Genomic DNA, 20170 nt, shown 5'->3' with positions numbered 1-20170 from the left:
GGGAGGGCGCCTCACGCCAAAGCGGGTAGCACCAGTGACCTAAATACGCCCCGCTTGGCAGCCCCGGGACGCACCTCTGCCCGGGTAGCGCAGCAGAGGCTTGGAGAGCGCGAGGTGGTAGGGCCCAGGCTGCCCCTAGAGGGCTGGCCCGAAGCGTTAGAGTCCAAAGACGCCTCCCGCCGCCGCCGGGTGGCAGAACTGGGGGCAGGCGCGTCCCACCGACCCCGAGGGGTGGCCCCGCCCCAGGGCCGTGGGGAGGCGCCCCCGTGCGGGGCGGAGTTGTCACCGCCCCCTCCCCAATCCCCAGGGACTGCGGCCCCTTCTTAAGCCCGCGGCGCTTCTAGCTGCCCCTCACTCGTCTCGCCCGCCAGTCTCCCTCCCGCGCGATGGCCTCGGCGCTGAGCTATGTCTCCAAGTTCAAGTCCTTCGTGATCTTGTTCGTCACCCCGCTCCTGCTACTGCCACTCGTCATTCTGATGCCCGCCAAGGTCAGTTGCATCTCCAGGCAGCCCTTCGGACACCGGGCGCCCGGTGCCCACTAAGGGGCACCGAATCCGGGAGCCCTGAGCTGGAGCGCACGGATTTCACGGGGGGCACAGCTCTCCCCGGGCGAGCGCACTCAGGAGCTCCAGGTGCCAGATGGGAGGTGCCCTGTAAAGAATCCGAGGGGCATGGCGACCCCAGGGCGCACCACCCTTGGGGTTTACAGATCCCAGGGCGCAATAGCCGTCCAGGCAAGCACAGAAACCTCGAAGTGAGCACAGATCTCAGTCACACAGATCCCAGCCTTAGGCTCAGTCCCTGGCTCCGAATTGAATCTCCCCACAGTGCATAACCCCGTTTCCTCCCAGAATGCCACCTGCGCCAACAGGGAACCTGGGAGCTTGCCTTTCCCTCTCTCTCTCCTGTCTTTTCCCTTCGCCAAAGAAGACTTCAAGCTGTAGGTGACTTCCGCCGTCAGGAGGGACCTACAGGAAAATAATCATCACCCACGTGGATCCTGCGCTGTCTTTGCCACTCTCTGGTCCTTCCTTGGGCCTTAGTGTTTCTATCTGTGATCCACATTTCTTGCAACCTGGAGAGCCACATCTGATTCATCATCCTGCCCCAGGCTGCAGGCAGGTCCGGGTTGGCCTGCTTTGCCTGCTGCCCGCTGGGGCTGTAGCAGGAGGCGGGACACATTCCCAGAGCTCACGCCTTGGGTGGCAGGACCTGGAGTCGAAGGGAAGCTTCCTCCCAGGCCCTAGTCTCCTAATGCTTCTGTGAGGGAGACAGAGAATGAATGGCCTTGGCCGCAGGGTGGGGGCAGGCTCCACTGGGCTGTGCACAGCCAGTTTGGCAGAGGCCCGAGCCCTTTGAAGCCTTTTGTGGCTGCTGGCTGCTCCTTCCTCGTTCCTTCTTTCAGCCCTTTCACTCTCAGCCCAGACAGGAAACCTCCAGCTCCCCCGCTGGCCTCCCCAGGCAGGTTTGGGAAACAGAGGAGCTCTTCAGGGAATGCTCTGGGGGGAGCTCTAGAGGAAGGGAGTGCATTGGGGTGTCAGGAAGCCAACCTGCAAGAGAACTGGACTGCCACCATTCGCTCATCTGCGTGACTTTAGCCAAGTGCCTGTGCTCTCTGGGCCTTGGTGTTCTCATCTGTACAATGGGGCTAGGCGGTTTGGTTCTGACACTTTAAGGCTTTGGGAATCAAAAGGGATTAACGTTGGTTCCTAGGATGGGGGAGGGGGAGACTGGGAGGAGCCCTTGGGTGGGCCTAGCACAGGCCCTGGATGGGTCAAGGACAGCAGATCCAACTGTGGAGGCTCTGCAGTTGCCGCACCACCTGTGAGCAGCCACACTTCCTCCCTAGCAAGAAGTTTGGGGCTGTTAGTGTCCAGGGGAAGGAGCCAGGCAGGAGAGCTGCGACTTCAGTTCTGCTGGTAGGGAGTGACCTTCCCTGGAAATGATTATAGTAGCTTGGCTGACCTTCCTGCCCCAGGAGACCCCACTCACACACACACACAAATACACACACACACACTCACAAACACAAACACACACAAACACACAGACACACACAGACACACAAACACACAAAACACACAAACACACAGACACACAAACACACACAAACACAGACACAAACACACACAAACACACAGACACACAAACAGAAAACACAAATACACAAAACACACAAACACAGACGTGCAAACACACACACAAACACACAGACACAAACACACACAAAAAACACACAAAAACACACAAACACACACAAACATACACAAACACACAAACACATACAGACACACAAACACACACAAAAACACACAAGCACACACAAATACACCCTGAGCTGGAAACCCCAACTCAGTGTGTGTGTGTGTGTGTGTGTGTGTGTGTGTGTGTGTGAGAGAGAGAGAGAGAGAGAGATTAAGCTGTCCTGTGAATGAGGACCAGGGAAGGGAAGCAGAGAACCCAGGGAGAGTCCTTCCAAAGGCTGCCTTCATGAGCTTTCCTTCTGACGGGGTTGGGTGAGGACCCTGGACCTTGTCTTCTTGTTTTTTCCCTTTGTGCTTGTTTCGGTCACCATGCGTCCACCCTCCACGGCCACCCCATTGTGCAAGGAAACCCAGAGGGTACACAGCACAGGCAGGGCAGCTGGGAAGCTGGTGAGAAGCTGGCAGGACCTTGGCAGCCTGAGCAACACAGTCCTTGCCAGGAGGTGACTCGCAGGGCACGCCACCCTCTCCCATCACCCAGGCCCCTCTCCTCGCCGGCTGTCTCCAGCTCTCCCGTCTCTACCTGGACTCCCTCCTGGTCTCATCTCTGCTCCACTTTCTCTATCCTTTCTCTGCGTCCTTTTTTATTAAAATAAATTTAATACAATAAATGATAAATTTATTGTATCATTTATTTTATTAAAATGTAAAAGTTTTTTAAAAAACAAATCTGTAAGGTATAAAATAAAAATAAAAATACCCTCAAATCCCATAAGTTATTCATATTTTGATGAACATCTTTCCAGAAACCAATCAATCTCTTCTCTCTCTTCCCAAACACACACACACACACACACACAAATACATACAGAGTAGGTTTTGCCTGCATGTTTTCATTAAGTGGTATGTCAGGACACCCTGACTTGTTAGTGTTAAACTTTTCTAACATCTGCTTCCCATCCTGCCCTCTCCCTTGACACTGTGGAAGCATTCTAGACTAGGGGGATCAAGCCTGTTGACTTCAGAGATGAGGCACCTCCTGGGCTTCCAAATAGTGGCATGGAGGTGAGGGGGCAGTTAACCTTGTGTCTCATCCTCTTTCCTAGTGGGTCTGTTTGACTCCTCCAGGAACACACAGTGTACACTGGTGACGCACGCCACCTACTGCTTCTAAGTTTAGAGAATCAAAAGTTACCAAGGACTTTGTGCGCCATATGGGAAGAACGAGGACTCTTAAATCCACCATTTGCAGATGAAGGCATGAAACAAGAGGGGATAGGGGCCAGGATTGGGAGCAGGAGGAGTAATCTATGAGCGACATTGTTTAGAATTGCTATCACCTGATGATAGTAAGAAGCAAACTAATGTTTAGCTAATATTATTGTTTTAAAATTCTCTCCGATGCGCCCTCTCATTGTCTGCCCCTGGAGGGGATCATTCTCATGGCCTGCCCAGTGGTACACCCCTGACACCAAGGCCCAAAGAAGTTAGTGGCTGCCAAAGACCAGACAGTGGCTGACAGCGGGCGCCAATCATATCTGTCTGGTGTCAGAGCCTGGGTTTCCAGTCACGCTGCTGTTCCGCCTTTAGTTCAGTGGCTGTCAACCAGCATTGATCCTTTCTCCTGCCCTCACCCTACCCAACAACAGGGGACCTTTGGCAAAGTACGGAGACATTTTTTGCCGTCCCAAATGGAGACAGTCTTACTGGCATCTCCCAGGTGGAGGCCAGCGGTGCTCTGAACATCCTGCAGTACACAGCCCCCACAACAAGAATCCTTTAACCCAAAGTGTCAGTGTGCTGAAGCTGAGTAACCCTGCCTTGCCAGTAGGGAGGTGCCCTGGGATGCTGAAAAAGATGTATGTCTTGTGGCTGATAACACAACCCCGACAAAGAATTTCTAAGTTTTCCTGCAATGTTTCATGCAAATAATGCATACGCTTTTCTGGGTGATGAGAAGCAGGGACTGTGTACAGGTGCATCTGTTCTTCCGCAGAGTTGTCAGAGTTAAACTCAGATGCATCCTATTGATTCCTTTAATAAGCATTTGCAAAGATGGCCGGGCGCGGTGGCTCACGCCTGTAATCCCAGCACTTTGGGAGGCCAAGACAGGTGGATCATCAGGCTAGGAGATGGAGACCATCCTGGCCAACATGGTGACATCCCGTCTCTACTAAAAATACAAAAATTAGCCGGGCATGGTGGCACTTCACTTGTCTGTAATCCCAGTTACTCGGGAGACTGAGGCAGGAGAATCGCTTGAACCCAGGAGGTAGAGGCTGCAGTGAGCCTAGATCACACCACTGCACTCCAGCCCGGGGACAGACCAAGACTCCGTCTCAAAAATAAATGAATCAATAAATAAATAAGCATTTGCAAAGATATCCTAAGTGTTAAACCTGTTCTGGATGCCGAGGACAGTGATCTACAAATACAGCAGATTCTTGAATAATGTCGATTCATTCAACATCATTTCATTATAATGTTGATGGGAGGAGGAGGGGAAAGGAAGGATCCCTTGAGCCCAGGCGGTGGAGGCTGCAGTGAGCTGTGATTGTGCCACAGCACTCCCGCCTGGGCAACAGAGCGAGACCCTGTCTCAAAAAAAAAAAAGAGCGCGAGAGAAAGAAAAGAAAATGATTGCCAGCTGGGGCCACTGTCTGTGTGAAGTTTGCACGTTATCCTCGTTGTCTGCATTGGTTTTCTCCAGCTACTGTGGTTTCCTTCCACATCCCAAACCTGTGCACGTTAGGTGAATTAGAGTGTCTGCAGGGTCCCCATCTGAATGAGTGTGGGTGTGCGTTCATTGTGCATTCTGCAATGGGATGGCATCTTATCCAGAACTGGTATCTACCTTGTACCCTGAGCTGCCGGGACAGGCTCTGGCCACCCAAGACCCTGACCTGCCATAACTGGATAATTATCTAACTTGTTTTTATTAATGTTTCTTAAGCATATGTATAGCTCACATTCCTTTCCGTGTTTAATATTGGAAGTGTTTTGGTCCTTATTTAGGATCTCCGTGATGTTTTTGTGACCAGAAATACGCTATAGAAATTTAACTGTTGTTTCTAGCAATTTGCCTATGGGAATATTGGCTTACGTTGTTTCGCTTACACATTGCAATTTCCAAAAACCAATCAATGATGTTAAGTTAGGACTCACTGTGCTGTTTGTGCTCTCGAGTCACGCACTGGTTGTGGTGGTAGAAGGACAGTTGAGGAAACAGTGACAACCCCATATGCTAATGGCTGGGGAGGGTACTTAGAAGAAGGGCGCAAACCAGACTGTGGAGGGGGTGCAGGGAGACATCTAAGAAGGAACTCTGAGGTTGGACGTAGTGGCTCACGCCTGTAATCCCAGCACTTTGGGAGACTGAGGTGGGCAGATCATGAGGTCAAGAGTTCGAGATCAGCCTGACCAACATGGCAAAACCCCGTCTCTACTAAAAATACAAAAATTAGCCTGGCGTGGTGGCGCACGTCTGTAATGCCAACTCCAGAGGCTGAGGCAGGAGAATTGCTTGAACCCAGGAGGTGGAGGTTGCAGTGAGCTGAGATCGTGCCGTTGCACTCCAGCCTGGGCAATAGGATTGAAACTCTGTCTCATAAAAAAAAAAAAAAAAAAAAAAAAAAAAAAAAAAAAAAAAAAAAAAAAAGCCAATGAAAGATAAAACAACCTAGGGAGGTGGCTAGTTTTATTATATAATAATGATTATTTTTATTTCAATAGCTTTAGGGGTACATGTAGTTTTTGGTTACATGGATGAATTGTATAGCGATGAAGTCTGAGATTTTAGTGCACCCATCACCCAAGTAGTGTATGTGGTACCCAATATGTAGTTTTTCAATCCCTCACTCCCCTCCCACCCTCCCTGCTTCTAAGTCTCCAGTATCCATTCTACCACGCTATATACCTTTGGGTACCCATAGTTTAGCTCCCACTTATAAGTGAGAACATGCACTATTTAGCTTTCCATTCCTGAGTCACTTCTCTTAGAATAATGGCCTCTTAGGTGGCAAGAGCAAAACTCCATCTTAAAAAAACCAAACTAACGGTATTTTATTCTTCTTTTCCTTCTCCTCTTCTTCCTTTCTTTTCTTCCTTCTCCGTCCCCCTTCCTCTCTTTCTTCTATCCCTTCCTCCTCCTTCTCCTCCTTTTTCCTTTTCTTCCTTGTCCTATTCTTGATCTTTTCTTTTGAGAGGTAGCTAATCCAAGGTTTGAGAAGATCAAAGAACGTGCCTAGAACCACACATCTGGAAAGGAGGGAGGCAGGGACGAGGGGTGGGAATGGAGCAGGAGTCCTTTGAGGATAGATCCTATGCCTGCCTCCCCAGCCTGACCCCAGAAAGCTGTGCTGACTACGGCTGGGGAACAGGATGACTTTGAGTGGATTCCCTCTTAGATCACCCCTGTGTCTTGACAATCCATGCCAGCTGCCATCCGGAGGGTTCCGGGGATGGGGAGAGTGAGGCGGCCACATGCCGAAGCCTCAGGACTGTCTCTTCAGTTTGTCAGGTGCGCCTACGTCATCATCCTCATGGCCATTTACTGGTGCACAGAAGTCATCCCTCTGGCTGTCACCTCTCTCATGCCTGTCTTGCTTTTCCCACTCTTCCAGATTCTGGACTCCAAGCAGGTAAGCAGACCGAGGGGATCCTGGTGACTTCCTGGTTCTCCCCTTGTCTTTTTCTGTGGTCCTCTCTGTGAGCCGCACAGGCCTGGGGGTGACCGGAAAACCCTCCATTGTGGGTTCTCCCTGGCAGGGAGACACCACTCGGGCCTGCATCCCCACTCCAAGCGGTCCCTGAAGTCAACATCTGGGACTTGGGTGGCTCTAGTGTGTGGCAAGGGGCAGCCCTGATGGGGCCTTCGTGCCACGCTCCAGGTGTGTGTCCAGTACATGAAGGACACCAACATGCTGTTCCTGGGCGGCCTCATCGTGGCCGTGGCTGTGGAGCGTTGGAACCTGCACAAGAGGATAGCCCTGCGCACGCTCCTCTGGGTGGGGGCCAAGCCTGCACAGTAATTACGCCTTCTCTCTCTTGCCACGTGGCTCTGCATGAGCCCCAGGGCTGCAAGGGGGTGGAGGGTGGCACAGACCGGGCCGCCCACTGGTGAGGGCTGGCCATGGGCTTACCTGGACTTGGCTGGGTGGGGCGCATTATAGCTTTAGCTGGAGAGACCAGATGCATGCGTGGTGGTGGCACACGGTGAGCAGCAGTAAGTAAGGGTCCTCTGAATCCAGAGGAGGTGGGTCAGCAAGAGTCCTTGCAGGCTTGGAAGGCTTCCTGGGGGAGGCAGCTAGCTGCAGGGTTCCACAGGGAACAAATTGGATAGAGGCTGGATCAAGCTGTGTCTGATGGGGTAGGGGAAGCAGGCCAGAAGTGGCTCAAGCACCCAGCTCATGGGGAAACAGAAAGGTCCTCTCTCCAAGCTGGAGCATCTATTCCCACTGCAAAGAAGCTTCTTAATTTATCTTCCCCGACATCACTCAGTACCCCAGCTTCTCTCTCCATTTTCAAGATCTCCCCTGCCAATCTAGCTGGCCATTTCCAGCCAAGCCATGGAGTCAATATAACCATAATCATAACCATAATCAATCATGATCCTAATGGGTATACTGAGTGTCTACAAGGCCCCAGGCATGATGCCAGAAACTTATTCATTGCCTCATTTAATTCTCACAACTCTGAGAGCTGAGTATTCTTCTTACTGCCCACATTCTGTGGATGAGGAATTGGAGGCAGAGAGGGGTAAAGTGATTTGCTCATGGACACACGGGGATTGGACCCAGCTTCTCTGATAAGGTCTGTGTCCTCTCTAATCAGAAACTCAGGGCACATCTTCCTTTTGAGGCAATGTGTCCCCTCAATGATGCCATGTCCCAGGCCCAGCCCTTGGGAGTCAGCTCCTGGTCAGTTCACGGTAAATTCCTCCTGAGGCGCCCCTATGCCGGGCGCTGTGCTAGACCCCGAGGACACACAGACGCTGGCCTGCCATGCAGGCGACCATGCCCGGGGCTCCCTTGGTGCCTCAGACTCCCCTGAGGAGGGGGCTTTGTGGCTCTCTGATCTCTGTTACGCATCCTGGCATTGATTCCTTCTAGTGATTGGTTTAGCGTCAAATCGAAAGCCGTCGTATTTTCTAGAAACGAGAGACCCCAGGAAAGTGGACCTCGGGGCCCTCAGAATTCTTTTTCTTGGCCCCCTTGAGTGGCCAGCTTGGGTGGGAGGCCACTCCAGTGGGTTTCATTCTGGAGCACGTTGGAGAGCTTCCACTTCCAAACCCAAGTTCATACATGCTTCTCTCTCCTTCCTGCCACCTAGCTCCTCTGAGCACGGTCTCCAGTTGTCCAAGGCACTGGCTGTCCTGCAGGTCCCCTGTATGTGAGGCACCCTTGGTGCCTTGAAATAGCATGTAGAAGCCTTGGTTCTTCTAAGACAACTCCATTCAGGCAAACTCTCCCCCTCCTCCTAGCCTGGGTTCCAGGCTTTTTTTTTTTTTATGGGTCCATAATGTCCGCCTGTGTGGACAGCAGCTTGGGCCCTGGTGCAGAACAGCTTCTAGATCCCTTCCTCAGGCTCCTACCCCCGGGCGAACTAGGAGCCCTGAGGAGGAGCCTGGCTGCAACAGGGCCCGCAGGCTGAGAGTAGTCAAGCTCCTTCTGCCCCTAGCCTTGGACAGCTGGGGCGTGTGGAGCCACAGAGCTGAGTCAGGCCCTGCCCTACTCACAGCCTAAGGAGAGAGCAGACGTGGAAACAGGTGCTTTGAACCCAGCACAGCGATGATGAGAGTAAGCGGGAGGATTGAGAAGGGTCAGACCAGCCCCACCTGGCGCACACTGAGAGGGTGGTCCCGGGAGAGGGACGTTGCTTGGGCAGGCTCTGAAGGACCATGAGGAGTGTTCCTGATAGACAGCAGAGAAGGGAGCAGGGGTTATAAGCAAAGGGAGTGTATTTTCTGAATACTGTTTGTGTGATCAGTTCCACTGCAGCATGGAGGGGTCAAAGTGTATATGCGGGGGCGGAGGGGAGATGGTGGGGACGGAGTGGCAGCGGGAGAAGAGTCACACTTTCCCAAGCTCCCTCCCCAGCTCACCCTACCCCTACTCTGCTTAGCCTTTCTGAACTTCTGAGAGGTGAGGCAGGGTTTGGGAGTAGGTGGGAATTTCCTAGCCAGAAGTGGGAAGCTGGGGCTGCCTGCACATAGGGGTATTCCAGCATACCCCAGGGCAAGCTCATATTAAGTTGGCACCATGTGGATGCCTGGGCTTCACCTGCTAGATGGTGGGGCAGGGGTGCTCCTTACAACCACGACTGGATCTGAGGCCTCTTGGTAACCCCAGAAGCAAGCAGAGTAGACATCAGTAATGTGTGTGGGAGAGGCGGGAGGGAGAGAGGAATGGAGGAGGCAAAGAAGGGAAGGAGGGAGGGAGGGGAGGCTCTCAAACTGTCATCCCTATTCGAATATCCTATCTTGAATTGGCCTCAACACCTGTGCATCCCCGCAGGGGTGGACCCAGTCCCCAGCTGCTTCCCAGGAAGTATGGGGGTGGGGTGGGGATTCTCTGGCTTTCCTCCCTGCCCCTCCTCTGCAGGTTGATGCTGGGCTTTATGGGCGTCACAGCCTTCCTGTCCATGTGGATCAGTAACACGGCAACCACGGCCATGATGGTGCCTATTGTGGAGGCCATACTGCAGCAGATGGAAGCCACGAGCGCAGCCACCGAGGCCGGCCTGGAGCTGGTGGACAAGGGCAAGGCCAGTGAGCTGCCAGGTGAGCCCCTGGCCAGGGCACTGCCAGGCCACAACAGCAGCCTTCCCCTCCCTCTGCTGGCACATGCTTTGGCCACCCCCTTCTCCCTGTCTGCTTCCTGGAACCCTCCTTTAAACACGCATAGAGAAAAAAAAAAATAGAAACTACTGTTGTCGTCAGTTTTAGGAAGGGGATTATTGCATAAAAGTTAGATCCTTTAATAGAGCTTTGAACAAAGTCCCACCCTCGGTTCCCATCAGTTGCAGAAATCAGTGTGTTCACCTGATTTTTCATTCGGGCATCTTGTGCACACTTATGGGTGCCCCTCACTTCTTGCTACTCCTGCTCATCCTCAAGGAGGCCTTCTCTGACCTCCTCGAGCAGCTCAAATCCTTCCTCTCTCTGCTCCCATAGGTCTTGGACTTGGTGTCCCATGCTTGCTTCTCTGCTAGGTGCCAAGCTGAGGGAGGCAAGTCAGCATCTGCCATGCCGTCTGCCGTGTCCCCTTACCATCCCCAGCCCAGAGCAGTAGACTCAGGCTCTGTGGCTGACGGCCTGATTGCCAGACCCAGGGCAAAGTCCTGGGGCTTACAGAGAGGAATTGGGCACATCCCTGCCAACAACTCTTATGGAGCCAGTGGGGCAGCTAAATCAGCAGAGCTGGGATCTCCCAATCCTCAGGTCAGCAGCAGAGTCAGGAGCCGGGGCTGGGCAGGCAGCCCCCATGACCGGCTCAGCTGACAGCGCTGTGCCCACCACAGGGAGCCAAGTGGTTTTCGAAGGCCCCGCTCTGGGGCAGCAGGAGGACCAAGACTGGAATAGGTTGTGCAAGGCCATGACCCTGTGCATCTGCTACGCGGCCAGCATCGGGGGAACGGCCACCCTGACCGGGACGGGACCCAACGTGGTGCTCCTGGGCCAGATGAATGAGTGAGTCCTTGGTCACACCTTCTGGGGACTACAAAGTGGGTACCGGGGCTGGAGGGACCTGCCCATCTCTCTCTGCTCCTCCGCAGAGTCCTGGAGCTCGGGGCAGCCAGACCTGGCCTGGGAGCCTGGCAGGGGTGGAAAGATGTGGCCCCATCCAGCCTCTGTGTCCTGGCACCCCTACTGATACCAGGGGAGCCAACATCCAAGTCTGCTTTCTGCTATGACGCAAGAGCCACCACCTGCCCTGGGCTCAGGGATTCTGGCTCAGAGAGCGAGTGTGGATCGAACGCTGAGCTAAAGGCATGGCAGATGACAATGTACTTCCAGACGCTGGGTCCTTGGTTGAAACTTGTAGAAAACAGACACCTCTAAAAGACTCCCCACCACTCCCTTAGCTCACTGCCTTTGGTGGCTAACGGTGATGGTGCCGTGATATCTGAGGTCTACAGATGGTATGAAGGGCTGGGGTTGGGTCATTCACTGCCTCACTGCTTCCTTATAGTCCCACTGATTGCCTTTGAGGTGACAGGTCCCCTTGTGAGGTGTACAGGTGAACCATGGGGTGGTTTGGAACTTTCCAGCCTTGGTCACAAAGGGATGCAGGCCATGAGGACCCCATTTCTGTGCCTGGCCTTCTGCTGGGTGGGGCTGGGATCACAAGAGGGAGAGAAACCTGGACCCTGCCGCGCGGTAGTCATGGTCTGTTGAGGGTAGCAAGGTGCCTGGGGCTTCCAGGCACGTCTGGTAAATAAACGTATTAATTGAGGTATGTACTAATTGCAGTGGGCAGGAACAAAAATAAGGTGGTGCCATCCTTTGTAGACAGGAGGCTGGACAGGGGTGGGGAGGGCAGTGGGTGCAGGAGCTGGGAGGTGGAAAGGACAGGTCTGGAGCCTGGCTGGGCAGAAACTTAAGGTTCAACAACCCGTTTGTTTTAATTTCGGGAGTGTTTTCTGTAATGATATCCTTACAGTTCTCCAGTAACTTTCTTTGGGAAGAGTAGCCTGTCTGGGCTGAGTGGGGAAAGCTCTGCATCTGCTTTGACACTTTTGAGCTACAAGGGGCAGCCCGTGGGGCTAGCAGAGCCCCAGGGATGGGAGACGGGACCTGCGGCAGAAGTGGCCCTCCTCCAGCCTCCACTCTGGGAAGCTTTTGAGATTTGCTTTGCTAAGTCAGGGGACCATCCTTTGCAGAAACCCACAGGATGAGATTGCTGAGGGCTCTGTGGATCCTCAGAGCTCTCAGTCAAATTACACGCATGTGTATAAAAGGTGTATTTTTCTTTTCTTTTTCTTTTTCTTTTTTTTTTTTTGAGACAGAGTCTCGCTTTGTTGCCCAGGCTGGAGTGCAGTGGCGCGATCTTGGCTCACTGCAACTTCTGCCTCCCGGGTTCAAGCGATTCTCCTGCTTCAGCCTCCCGAGTAGCTGGGATTACAGGCGCCCGCCACCATGCCTGGGTAATTTTTGTATTTTTAGTGGAGACAGGGTTTCACCATGTTGGCCAAGCTAGTCTCAAACTCCTGACCTTATGATCCACCTACCTCGGCCTCCCAGAGTCCTGGAATTACAGGTGTGAGCCACTGCGCCCAGCCACAGGCTAGACCTCAGGAGGACATGGCCCCCACACAGGCCCGCCTCTCAGGGCCCAGCTGCTGCTCCGCCCCCACGCACAGGGCCGGGCTGGTTCACCACAGCTCAGCATCTGAGTTGGGGACCCGTGTCTCCTTGTAGGTTGTTTCCCGACAGCAAGGACCTCGTGAACTTTGCCTCCTGGTTTGCATTTGCCTTTCCCAATATGCTGGTGATGCTGCTGTTCGCCTGGCTGTGGCTCCAGTTTGCTTACATGAGATTCAAGTAAGTTTGAGCCGCTCACGGCCTCATTATACCTAATTATGCCTCCAAGCTGCAGAAGAGCCTTCAGACTCAATAGGCAGGTTTACAAAGTCCTCCGCGTCTGACCCTGATCTTTCTCCAGCCCCGTCTCCTGCTAGTCTACCCTCCTGTTCCTTCCACCCCAGGCTGCTCACTGAGCTTTGCGCACACGTGGTCCCCTCTTCCTGGAATGCCATTCTCTACCTTCCCACCTCCTCAGCCTTCGAGGCTAGCTCAAACGCTGCTTCCCTGACTTTCCCTCCAACCCCCATTCCATCTCTGAGCAGCCCCTGGGCATATCACAGTCCTGTCCTTTAGTATCTGCATTCGGGTTCCAGTGACTTTGAATTCCTCCAGAGCCACCCTGATGCCAGACACCCCACACAACTCCCAGCACAGGGAGCAAGAGCAGGCAGGTTAAAGCAATTAAAGATAAGCTGGTCCCCACGTGCCAGTTCGACATTGCTGGATGAGCTTCCTCTTGGCCGTGTGGGTTCATCAGGCCAGGTCATGGCAAACCTGTGACTTAGCTCTGAGCTGAGCGCATATGCTCTGTGCCTCAATGTTGCTGACTACCTCTGATGTTCCCAGCAGTGTACAGGTCCTAGAAAGTTTACCTTCCTGTTCCTAGCACACAGGCAAGTTCAACAGGGGTCACCTTTGATGGCAGCCAGACTTTGGACAGAAACCATGACCTGTGGCTGACAAATAGCTAAAAAAAAAAGTTATTGTTTTTCTAAAACACACAAATTTATCTGTGGTGCAAAGGTGATGAGACCACAGCAGGATGGAAAGTACTCAGCTCTGAGTTAAGTGCATGTGCTCTGTGCCTCCGTCCACAGGGAGTTCGAGTCAAGTCAAACCAGGGGAATGTGTGACCAGAGCTGCGAGGCAAAAGTGCCCACGGAAACCCATGATTTCATGGGGAAAATAAGGAATTTTCCTAAGTGTTCTTCTGAAGGAGGAACTGTTCTGAAAACTCCTATTAAAAAGTTGCTATACAGGCCGGGCGCGATGGCTCACACCTGTAATCCCAACATTTTGGGAGGTCGCCTGAGGTCAGGAGTTTGTAACCAGCCTGACCAACATGGTGAAACCCCGTCTCTACTAAAAATACAAAAATTAGCCGGGCGTGGTAGCCCACGCCTGTAATCCCAGCACTTTGGGAGGCTGAGGCGGGCGGATCACCTGAGGTCAGGAGCTCAAGACCAGCCTGGCCAACATGGTGAAACCCCCTCTCTACTAAAAATACAAAAGTTAGCTGGGCGTGGTGGTGCACGCCTGTAACCCCAGCTACTTGGGACGCTGAGGCAGGAGAATTGCTTGAAGCCGGGAGGTGGAGGTTGCAGTGAGCCAAGATCATGCCACTGCACTCCAGCCTGGGCGACAGAGCAAGACTCTGTCTCAAAAAAAAAAAAAAAAAAAAGTTGCTATACACATTCAAAACAATCATAATAATGATAGTAAGAATAACAATATTAATGATCATTGCCCAAACCCTACTCTGCCCTGCCTGTGGATCGGGCAGGGGAAACTGTTCTCATGGCTGCCTGGCCACCCAGTTTGACTTTGACAGTAGCTGTCTTTGCCCTGCCTCTTGGATCTGCGCCAGGGCCAAAGTCCTGTTCATTTGCTCACATCCATCGAACAGGTCTCTCAGGAGATGGTCCTGGACCTGCTGTAGGTGACCATGTGTGTCTCCTCATGGGGCAATAGAAACAATAATGACCAACATTTATTGAGTGCTCATTATGTGCCAGACATGATTTTGAGTGCTCTTTTTCTTTCTTTTCTTTTTTTTTTTTTTGAGACAGAGTCTTGCTCTGTCGCCCAGGCTGGAGTGCAGTGGTGCAATCTCAGCTCGCTGCAACCTCCACCACCTGCGTTCAAGCAATTCCCCCTGCCTCGGCCTCCCAAGTAGCTGGAATTACAGGAACCCACCACCACGCCTGGCTAATTTTTGTATTTTTTAATAGAGACGGGGTTTTGCCATGTTGGCCAGGTTGGTCTTGAACTCCTAACCTCAGGTGATTCGCCCTCTTTGGTCTCCCAAAGTGCTGGCATTACAGACGTGAGCCACCTCGCCTGGCCCAAGCACTCTTAAACTTAATTTTCACAACAACCCGTGAGGTCGGCACTATTATTATTCCCAATTTACAGACAAGGCCGCTGAGGCATGGAGAGGTTATGTGGTCGACACAGGGGTGTGTCACAGGGCAGTAGGGGGACTGAGACTTAAACCCAGGCATTTTGGCTTCCACTGCGCGTGGCATCCGCTTTTGGGGAGGCTGAGGGTTGCTGCCCTTAGTTGCCTCCAGACCTAAGCATGACCAGGTGTCACAAGCACTAGTTGGGGCCCGAGGCTGCCCTAGAACTCCAAGGCCTACTGAGAAAGAGGAGGGAGACAGCGTGGCGCTGGGGCCAAAAGGGCACCATCCGCTTCTTGTCTGGCCAGAGGCGGATGTCAGGCCCCTGGAGACTCGCAGCCAAGAACCTGAAGCTGAGTCCACCCAGTCTGGCACGGCCTTCATCAGCTCTCGTTGACTGGCAGGGGAGCCTGAGAGTGTCCACAGCAGGGGTCTTCTGAGCATGCTCGTGGTGGGGTGCGTGGCTGCAGTCCAGTCCCAACCCTTCCCGACGGGCCACTCTGGTTTGGACACACGCAGTGTGGCTGGCCGGGGTGGCTCACAGGAGCTTTGTTTTGGTTCCAGATCTGGAAGGTAGAGGACAGCTTTTACATTCGGTTTGAGTCATGGGAGCAGTGCTCTGGCCCAGGCCACGTCCTGCCACAAACTAGGACCTGGTAGTCCCTGCCTGCCTTTGTGGCCTCATGGGCCTCCCCACCTGAGCCCAGGGAGCACCTGTCTCAGCTGCAGGAAGCAGCTCCACTGTCAGCTCTGCTCTCACTTGAGTTCCTCATCTGAACGATCGTGGAGAACGGGGTTAAGGTCTTGGCCTCTAGCCTAATCCAGAAAAACTATCTTGCTGAGGAGCGTAGTGTAGCCTCCTAGGCTATATCTAGCCAAAGGGGCCAGACCCCACCCCAGGTCCCCCAAGAACCACATGGGATATTATTACTGGTTATACGTAACTGTCCCAACCAGGCTCACCTCCTGTAATAGCGATGAGGGTTCTTTGGGACCCCTGCCAGGGCGGAGGCATGCAAAGCGCAAGGATCTCTCCCCTCTTCTTGGCTCTGCAGCACATTCAGTCCAAGTTTACCACGGTGCATCATGGTGAAGGCTGTTCTGCTGCAGGACACTGTGGTCCCCACCCCCTGACCCTGACCTAGGCCCCTCACAGGCCAACTGGATCAATTCACTTGTATCTCATGCCAGCCTGGTCATCACCAGATGAAATTAACCCAGAGAGTGAGAGCAAAGCTGCTTAGCACGACAGGCTCTGAAGGCTTAGTGGTACCACTGTGGGGCATCAGCATTGGACGGTTACATACTCCATGCAGCCCCTGAGTCTGCAGCTACTGTGGTGCTGGGGATGACCCGCCAGCACCAAATGTAGGCTCTGGCTCCTGGGCCACTAGTAATACCAAGGTCACCCCTTATGCTGGAAACCTGAAGCCCCTGGCTGAGCCCCACAGTCTCTAGGACGACGGGTGGCAGCAGATAGGTGCTTGATAGAGCATAAACTTTACCAAGCCAAGGGCGTGACCACAGACAGGCCCCGTCTTACACAGTGGAGCCATCCCCATGCCCGATGTCGGGAGAGTGTCCCTAGCGGGTGGCCCTCAGGACACACAGCCTTGCCCCCTTGCCCAGCAGGGAGATGATAGTCAGCTGTGCATACCTGAGATCCCCTCAGTGTTGCCTCCTTTTCTAACCCCTGAGCACCCCAGAAAGCTGTGACCTGATGTCCTGGTGCCCCCGTGTACCAGGCCAAGCCACCATCACACCAACACTTGGCCCTCACACTCTCCAAGGCTGTTCACATCCAGCACTGGCTTCAGGAATGAGATCCTGTTCCATCAACCCCTGCCCTCCTGTGATTATGTCTCAGGGCCCCTGGAAGGGCTCTCACAAGGGAGGGCTCTCCAGGACAATACTCCTGGCCTTGCCCACCCCTTCAAACCAACAGTGGCTGGAACTGGAATGTGTGAGTGGACTCTTCAGCATACCTTAAGGCCTTTGTCCTGTGCACAGTGGCCCCAGTTATCCCCTCTCCACAGCTGAGCTCCCCTCTACACCTCCTCCAAGAACCTTCTCTCCTCCCTGCCTCCTCATGCCAACACCACCTTAGGGGAGGCCCTGCAGGACGCCCTGGACAATGGATACTGGTCCCAAGGGTCCCATCCAGGATGGGGGCACCCATCCTGGGCTGGCTTCCTTTCTGCCCTAGCCATGCCTGCTGCTAACCCCAGGGTCTCCTGGATCCCTAATCCTGCACCTCCAGCTCCAGGGAACGCAAAGACCATTCTGCCCCTGACTAGCCCTGTCTGCCAGGGTTCATACTCACTCCCTGTGTCTCCCTGAGCCACCTTGGTGATGGCGGTTGGCATCCCAACACCATCGAAGGCAGCTCCAGGCTGAGGTGGAAGGAGGAAGACTTGGGGAGCGTGTGAAGGAGCCCTGATCCCACCTTGCACAGGCTCTGGAACTTCTTATGGCCTTCCCCCAAGTGACCCTGGAGCAGCCAGTCTCCAGGTGACTGGGCACCTGCGAAGACCCTCTAGGCTCTCTACAGAGACTTTTCCCTACTACATTCTGGGATGGAAGAACAGTGGGGGGAAAGAGGCAGGAAGGGCCTTTCTCCAGGTCCTACAGCAGGCGAGGACAGTATTATGTGTCATTTTGCTACATTCTGCTGTAGTACATTTAGGCTCCATCTGACCAGCACCTGAGCCAACCAGTCTGCCCTGCCCTTCTCTCATCTTTGCATTCTCCAGTTTTAAAAAGTCCTGGGGCTGCAGGCTAGAGAGCAAGAAAAACGAGAAGGCTGCCCTCAAGGTGCTGCAGGAGGAATACCGGAAGCTGGGGCCCTTGTCCTTCGCGGAGATCAACGTCCTGATCTGCTTCTTCCTGCTGGTCGTCCTGTGGTTCTCCCGAGACCCCGGCTTCATGCCCGGCTGGCTGACTGTCGCCTGGGTGGAGGGTGAGACAAAGTAAGTCTTTGATTCAATAGAAATCACTGGCTTAGGGCCAGGCGCGGTGGCTCACACCTGTAATCCCAGCACTTTGGGAGGCTGAGGTGGGTGGGTCACCTGAGGTCAGGAGATCGAGACCATCCTGGCTAACAAGGTGAAACCCCATCTCTACTAACAATACAAAAAATTAGCCAGGTGTGGTGGCAGGTACCTGTAGTCCCAGCTACTCAGGAGGCTGAGGCAGGAGAATCGCTTGAACCCAGGAGGCGGAGGTTGCAGTGAGCCGAGATCATGGCACTGCACTCCAGCCTGGGCGACACAGACAGACTCTGTCTCAAAAAAAATAAATAAATAAAAATAAAATTTAAAAAAACACACACATCACTGGCTTAGTACACTGGTGCCTAAATGCTGCTGTTCTCAGCTACAGGTGGCAAGAGGAATGTGGCCCAGGCACTCATGCTTGGTCAAGACTTTTCCTTTTTTGGGAGCTGGGTTTCAGAGAGCACTTTGTGGTTTCATGACTTATTTTTGTTTTCTGACCAAACTTCACAATAAGACCCCAAATGTGTTCCTGTGGTATCCTCTCCTCCCTGAGTAGGCTGAGCAGAAAATCCTTGGCCAGGCAGGGGTGTCCAGAGCTGTGATGTGAGAGATTTCTTGGGCTGGGAGTAGGGCTCCCAGAGCTCTGGTTTCCAAATCTCTGCTCTGCCATCTTCCCTTTCTTATCTTCACATCTGGTCAAATCCCTCCAAAGACACACATCTAGGGAGCGTTGTAGACAGAGACTTGGCAAAGGGGGTACATGTGGTTTCTTTCCTGGCTAAGACATTGTCAGAATGTAAGAAAGGATGAGGAACATGTACATCCTAGAAAAGGCAGAAGATGTGGGCAGGGAGATGCTGCCTATCATGGCCATTTCGTTTGGAAGGTAGGCTTGGGTCAGCACCAAAGTCTTCGTGGTCATCCTGGTGAACCCAGAATTCTGGAGAACCTGGTCAAGAAGAGGTCCTGAAATACACCTATGGAGAATACATGCTGAGAGGGTGAATTAGGCTGCTTAGGATCACCCAAAGTTGGTGGTCAAGAGTGTGGGCATTTTGATTTCCAGTCAGAATTCAGTCTACCACATCAGTCTTATCTTTTTATTTATTTATTTTTTTGAGACAGAGTCTCACACTGTCATCCAGGCTGGAGTGCAATAGCATGATCTCGACTCACAGCAACCTCCGCCTCCTGGCAATTCTCCTGCCTCAGCCTCCCGAGTAGCTGGAATTACAGGCACCCGTCACCACATCCGGCTACTTTTTTTTGTATTTTTAGTAGAGACGGGGTTTCACTATGCTGGCCAGGCTGGTCTTGAACTCCTGACCTCGTGATCCACCCGCCTCAGCCTCCCAAAGTGCTGGGATTACAGGCGTGAGCCACCGCGCCCAGCCACCACTCTTGACCTTGACTTTTAGGGCTATGTGAGCCTGTTTCTTTGCATAGGAACACTTGGACACAGAACTGCCAGAGTTCGGATGGGTTTGTTGAGTGACTGTCTCTGCAGCAGCTGAGCTGTGCTTTTCCCCACCTAGGTATGTCTCTGATGCCACTGTGGCCATCTTTGTGGCCACGCTGCTATTCATTGTGCCTTCACAGAAGCCCAAGTTTAACTTCTGCAGCCAGACTGAGGAAGGTAAGTCTCCTGTTCTGATGGCCCAGTCATCGGGACTGGAGCCCTGGAAGCAAAGGGTCATTATGGGATTCCCTGGGCCCTAGAGGGAGACAGTGCCTCCCAGATAAAGCCTGGGAGACAGTGGCTTTCAAGCTACCGGTGGTATTATTTAGTGCAAAATCTCTTTTTTGCTTTTTAACATTTGAATTTAACATTTGAAATTTTATCTATATTACAACAGGAACAGAAAATGTTTCAAATTTTCCATAACACTGATTTCCATTCAGCAATTTTTTGTTTTCTCTCTTCCTCTCAGTCTTTGCTAATACGCCTATCTATTACATTATAATCAAAACACACACCGTTTGAATCCTATTTCTTTGTTTCTTCTTCCGCTTTTGATTGATATTACACTATAAACATTTCCCGCTATTGCTACAGTCTTCAAATATATTTTCTCTAATAATGGCATTATATTGCACTGAGGGGTTGCAATCATTCTGCTGTTATAGAACATTTTGGCTGTTTTGAATTTATTTTCATAAATTAATGTTTTCTTCTCTATAGCTTTTCGTTTAAGGGTATTTTTTCTTTAGGATAAACTTCTAGGAGTAACATTGCTGGGGTGATAGAATATAAAGTCTTAA

The 20170-nt window shown here is 52.6% G+C and overlaps 1 protein-coding gene across 1 annotated transcript in view; it reads left to right on the top strand.

Annotated features, from left to right (window-relative positions):
* Positions 1 to 123: 123 nt before the first annotated feature.
* Positions 124 to 20170, top strand: part of SLC13A5 (solute carrier family 13 member 5) — a 29340-nt gene continuing 9293 nt past the window's right edge. Inside the window, exons 1-8 of the mRNA XM_037987379.2 lie at positions 124 to 488; positions 6716 to 6844; positions 7094 to 7230; positions 9806 to 9984; positions 10725 to 10893; positions 12625 to 12747; positions 17666 to 17881; positions 19444 to 19544. Of these exons, the coding sequence (XP_037843307.2) occupies positions 387 to 488; positions 6716 to 6844; positions 7094 to 7230; positions 9806 to 9984; positions 10725 to 10893; positions 12625 to 12747; positions 17666 to 17881; positions 19444 to 19544 (1156 nt within the window). The 5' untranslated portion in view covers positions 124 to 386. The remainder of the gene's footprint in view (positions 489 to 6715; positions 6845 to 7093; positions 7231 to 9805; positions 9985 to 10724; positions 10894 to 12624; positions 12748 to 17665; positions 17882 to 19443; positions 19545 to 20170) is intronic.

Source organism: Chlorocebus sabaeus, chromosome 16 (genome assembly GCF_047675955.1).
Source record: "Chlorocebus sabaeus isolate Y175 chromosome 16, mChlSab1.0.hap1, whole genome shotgun sequence".
Lineage (NCBI taxonomy): Eukaryota > Metazoa > Chordata > Mammalia > Primates > Cercopithecidae > Chlorocebus > Chlorocebus sabaeus.
Note: the sequence above shows the minus strand (reverse complement) of the source record. Positions and strands in the feature narration are given on the sequence as shown.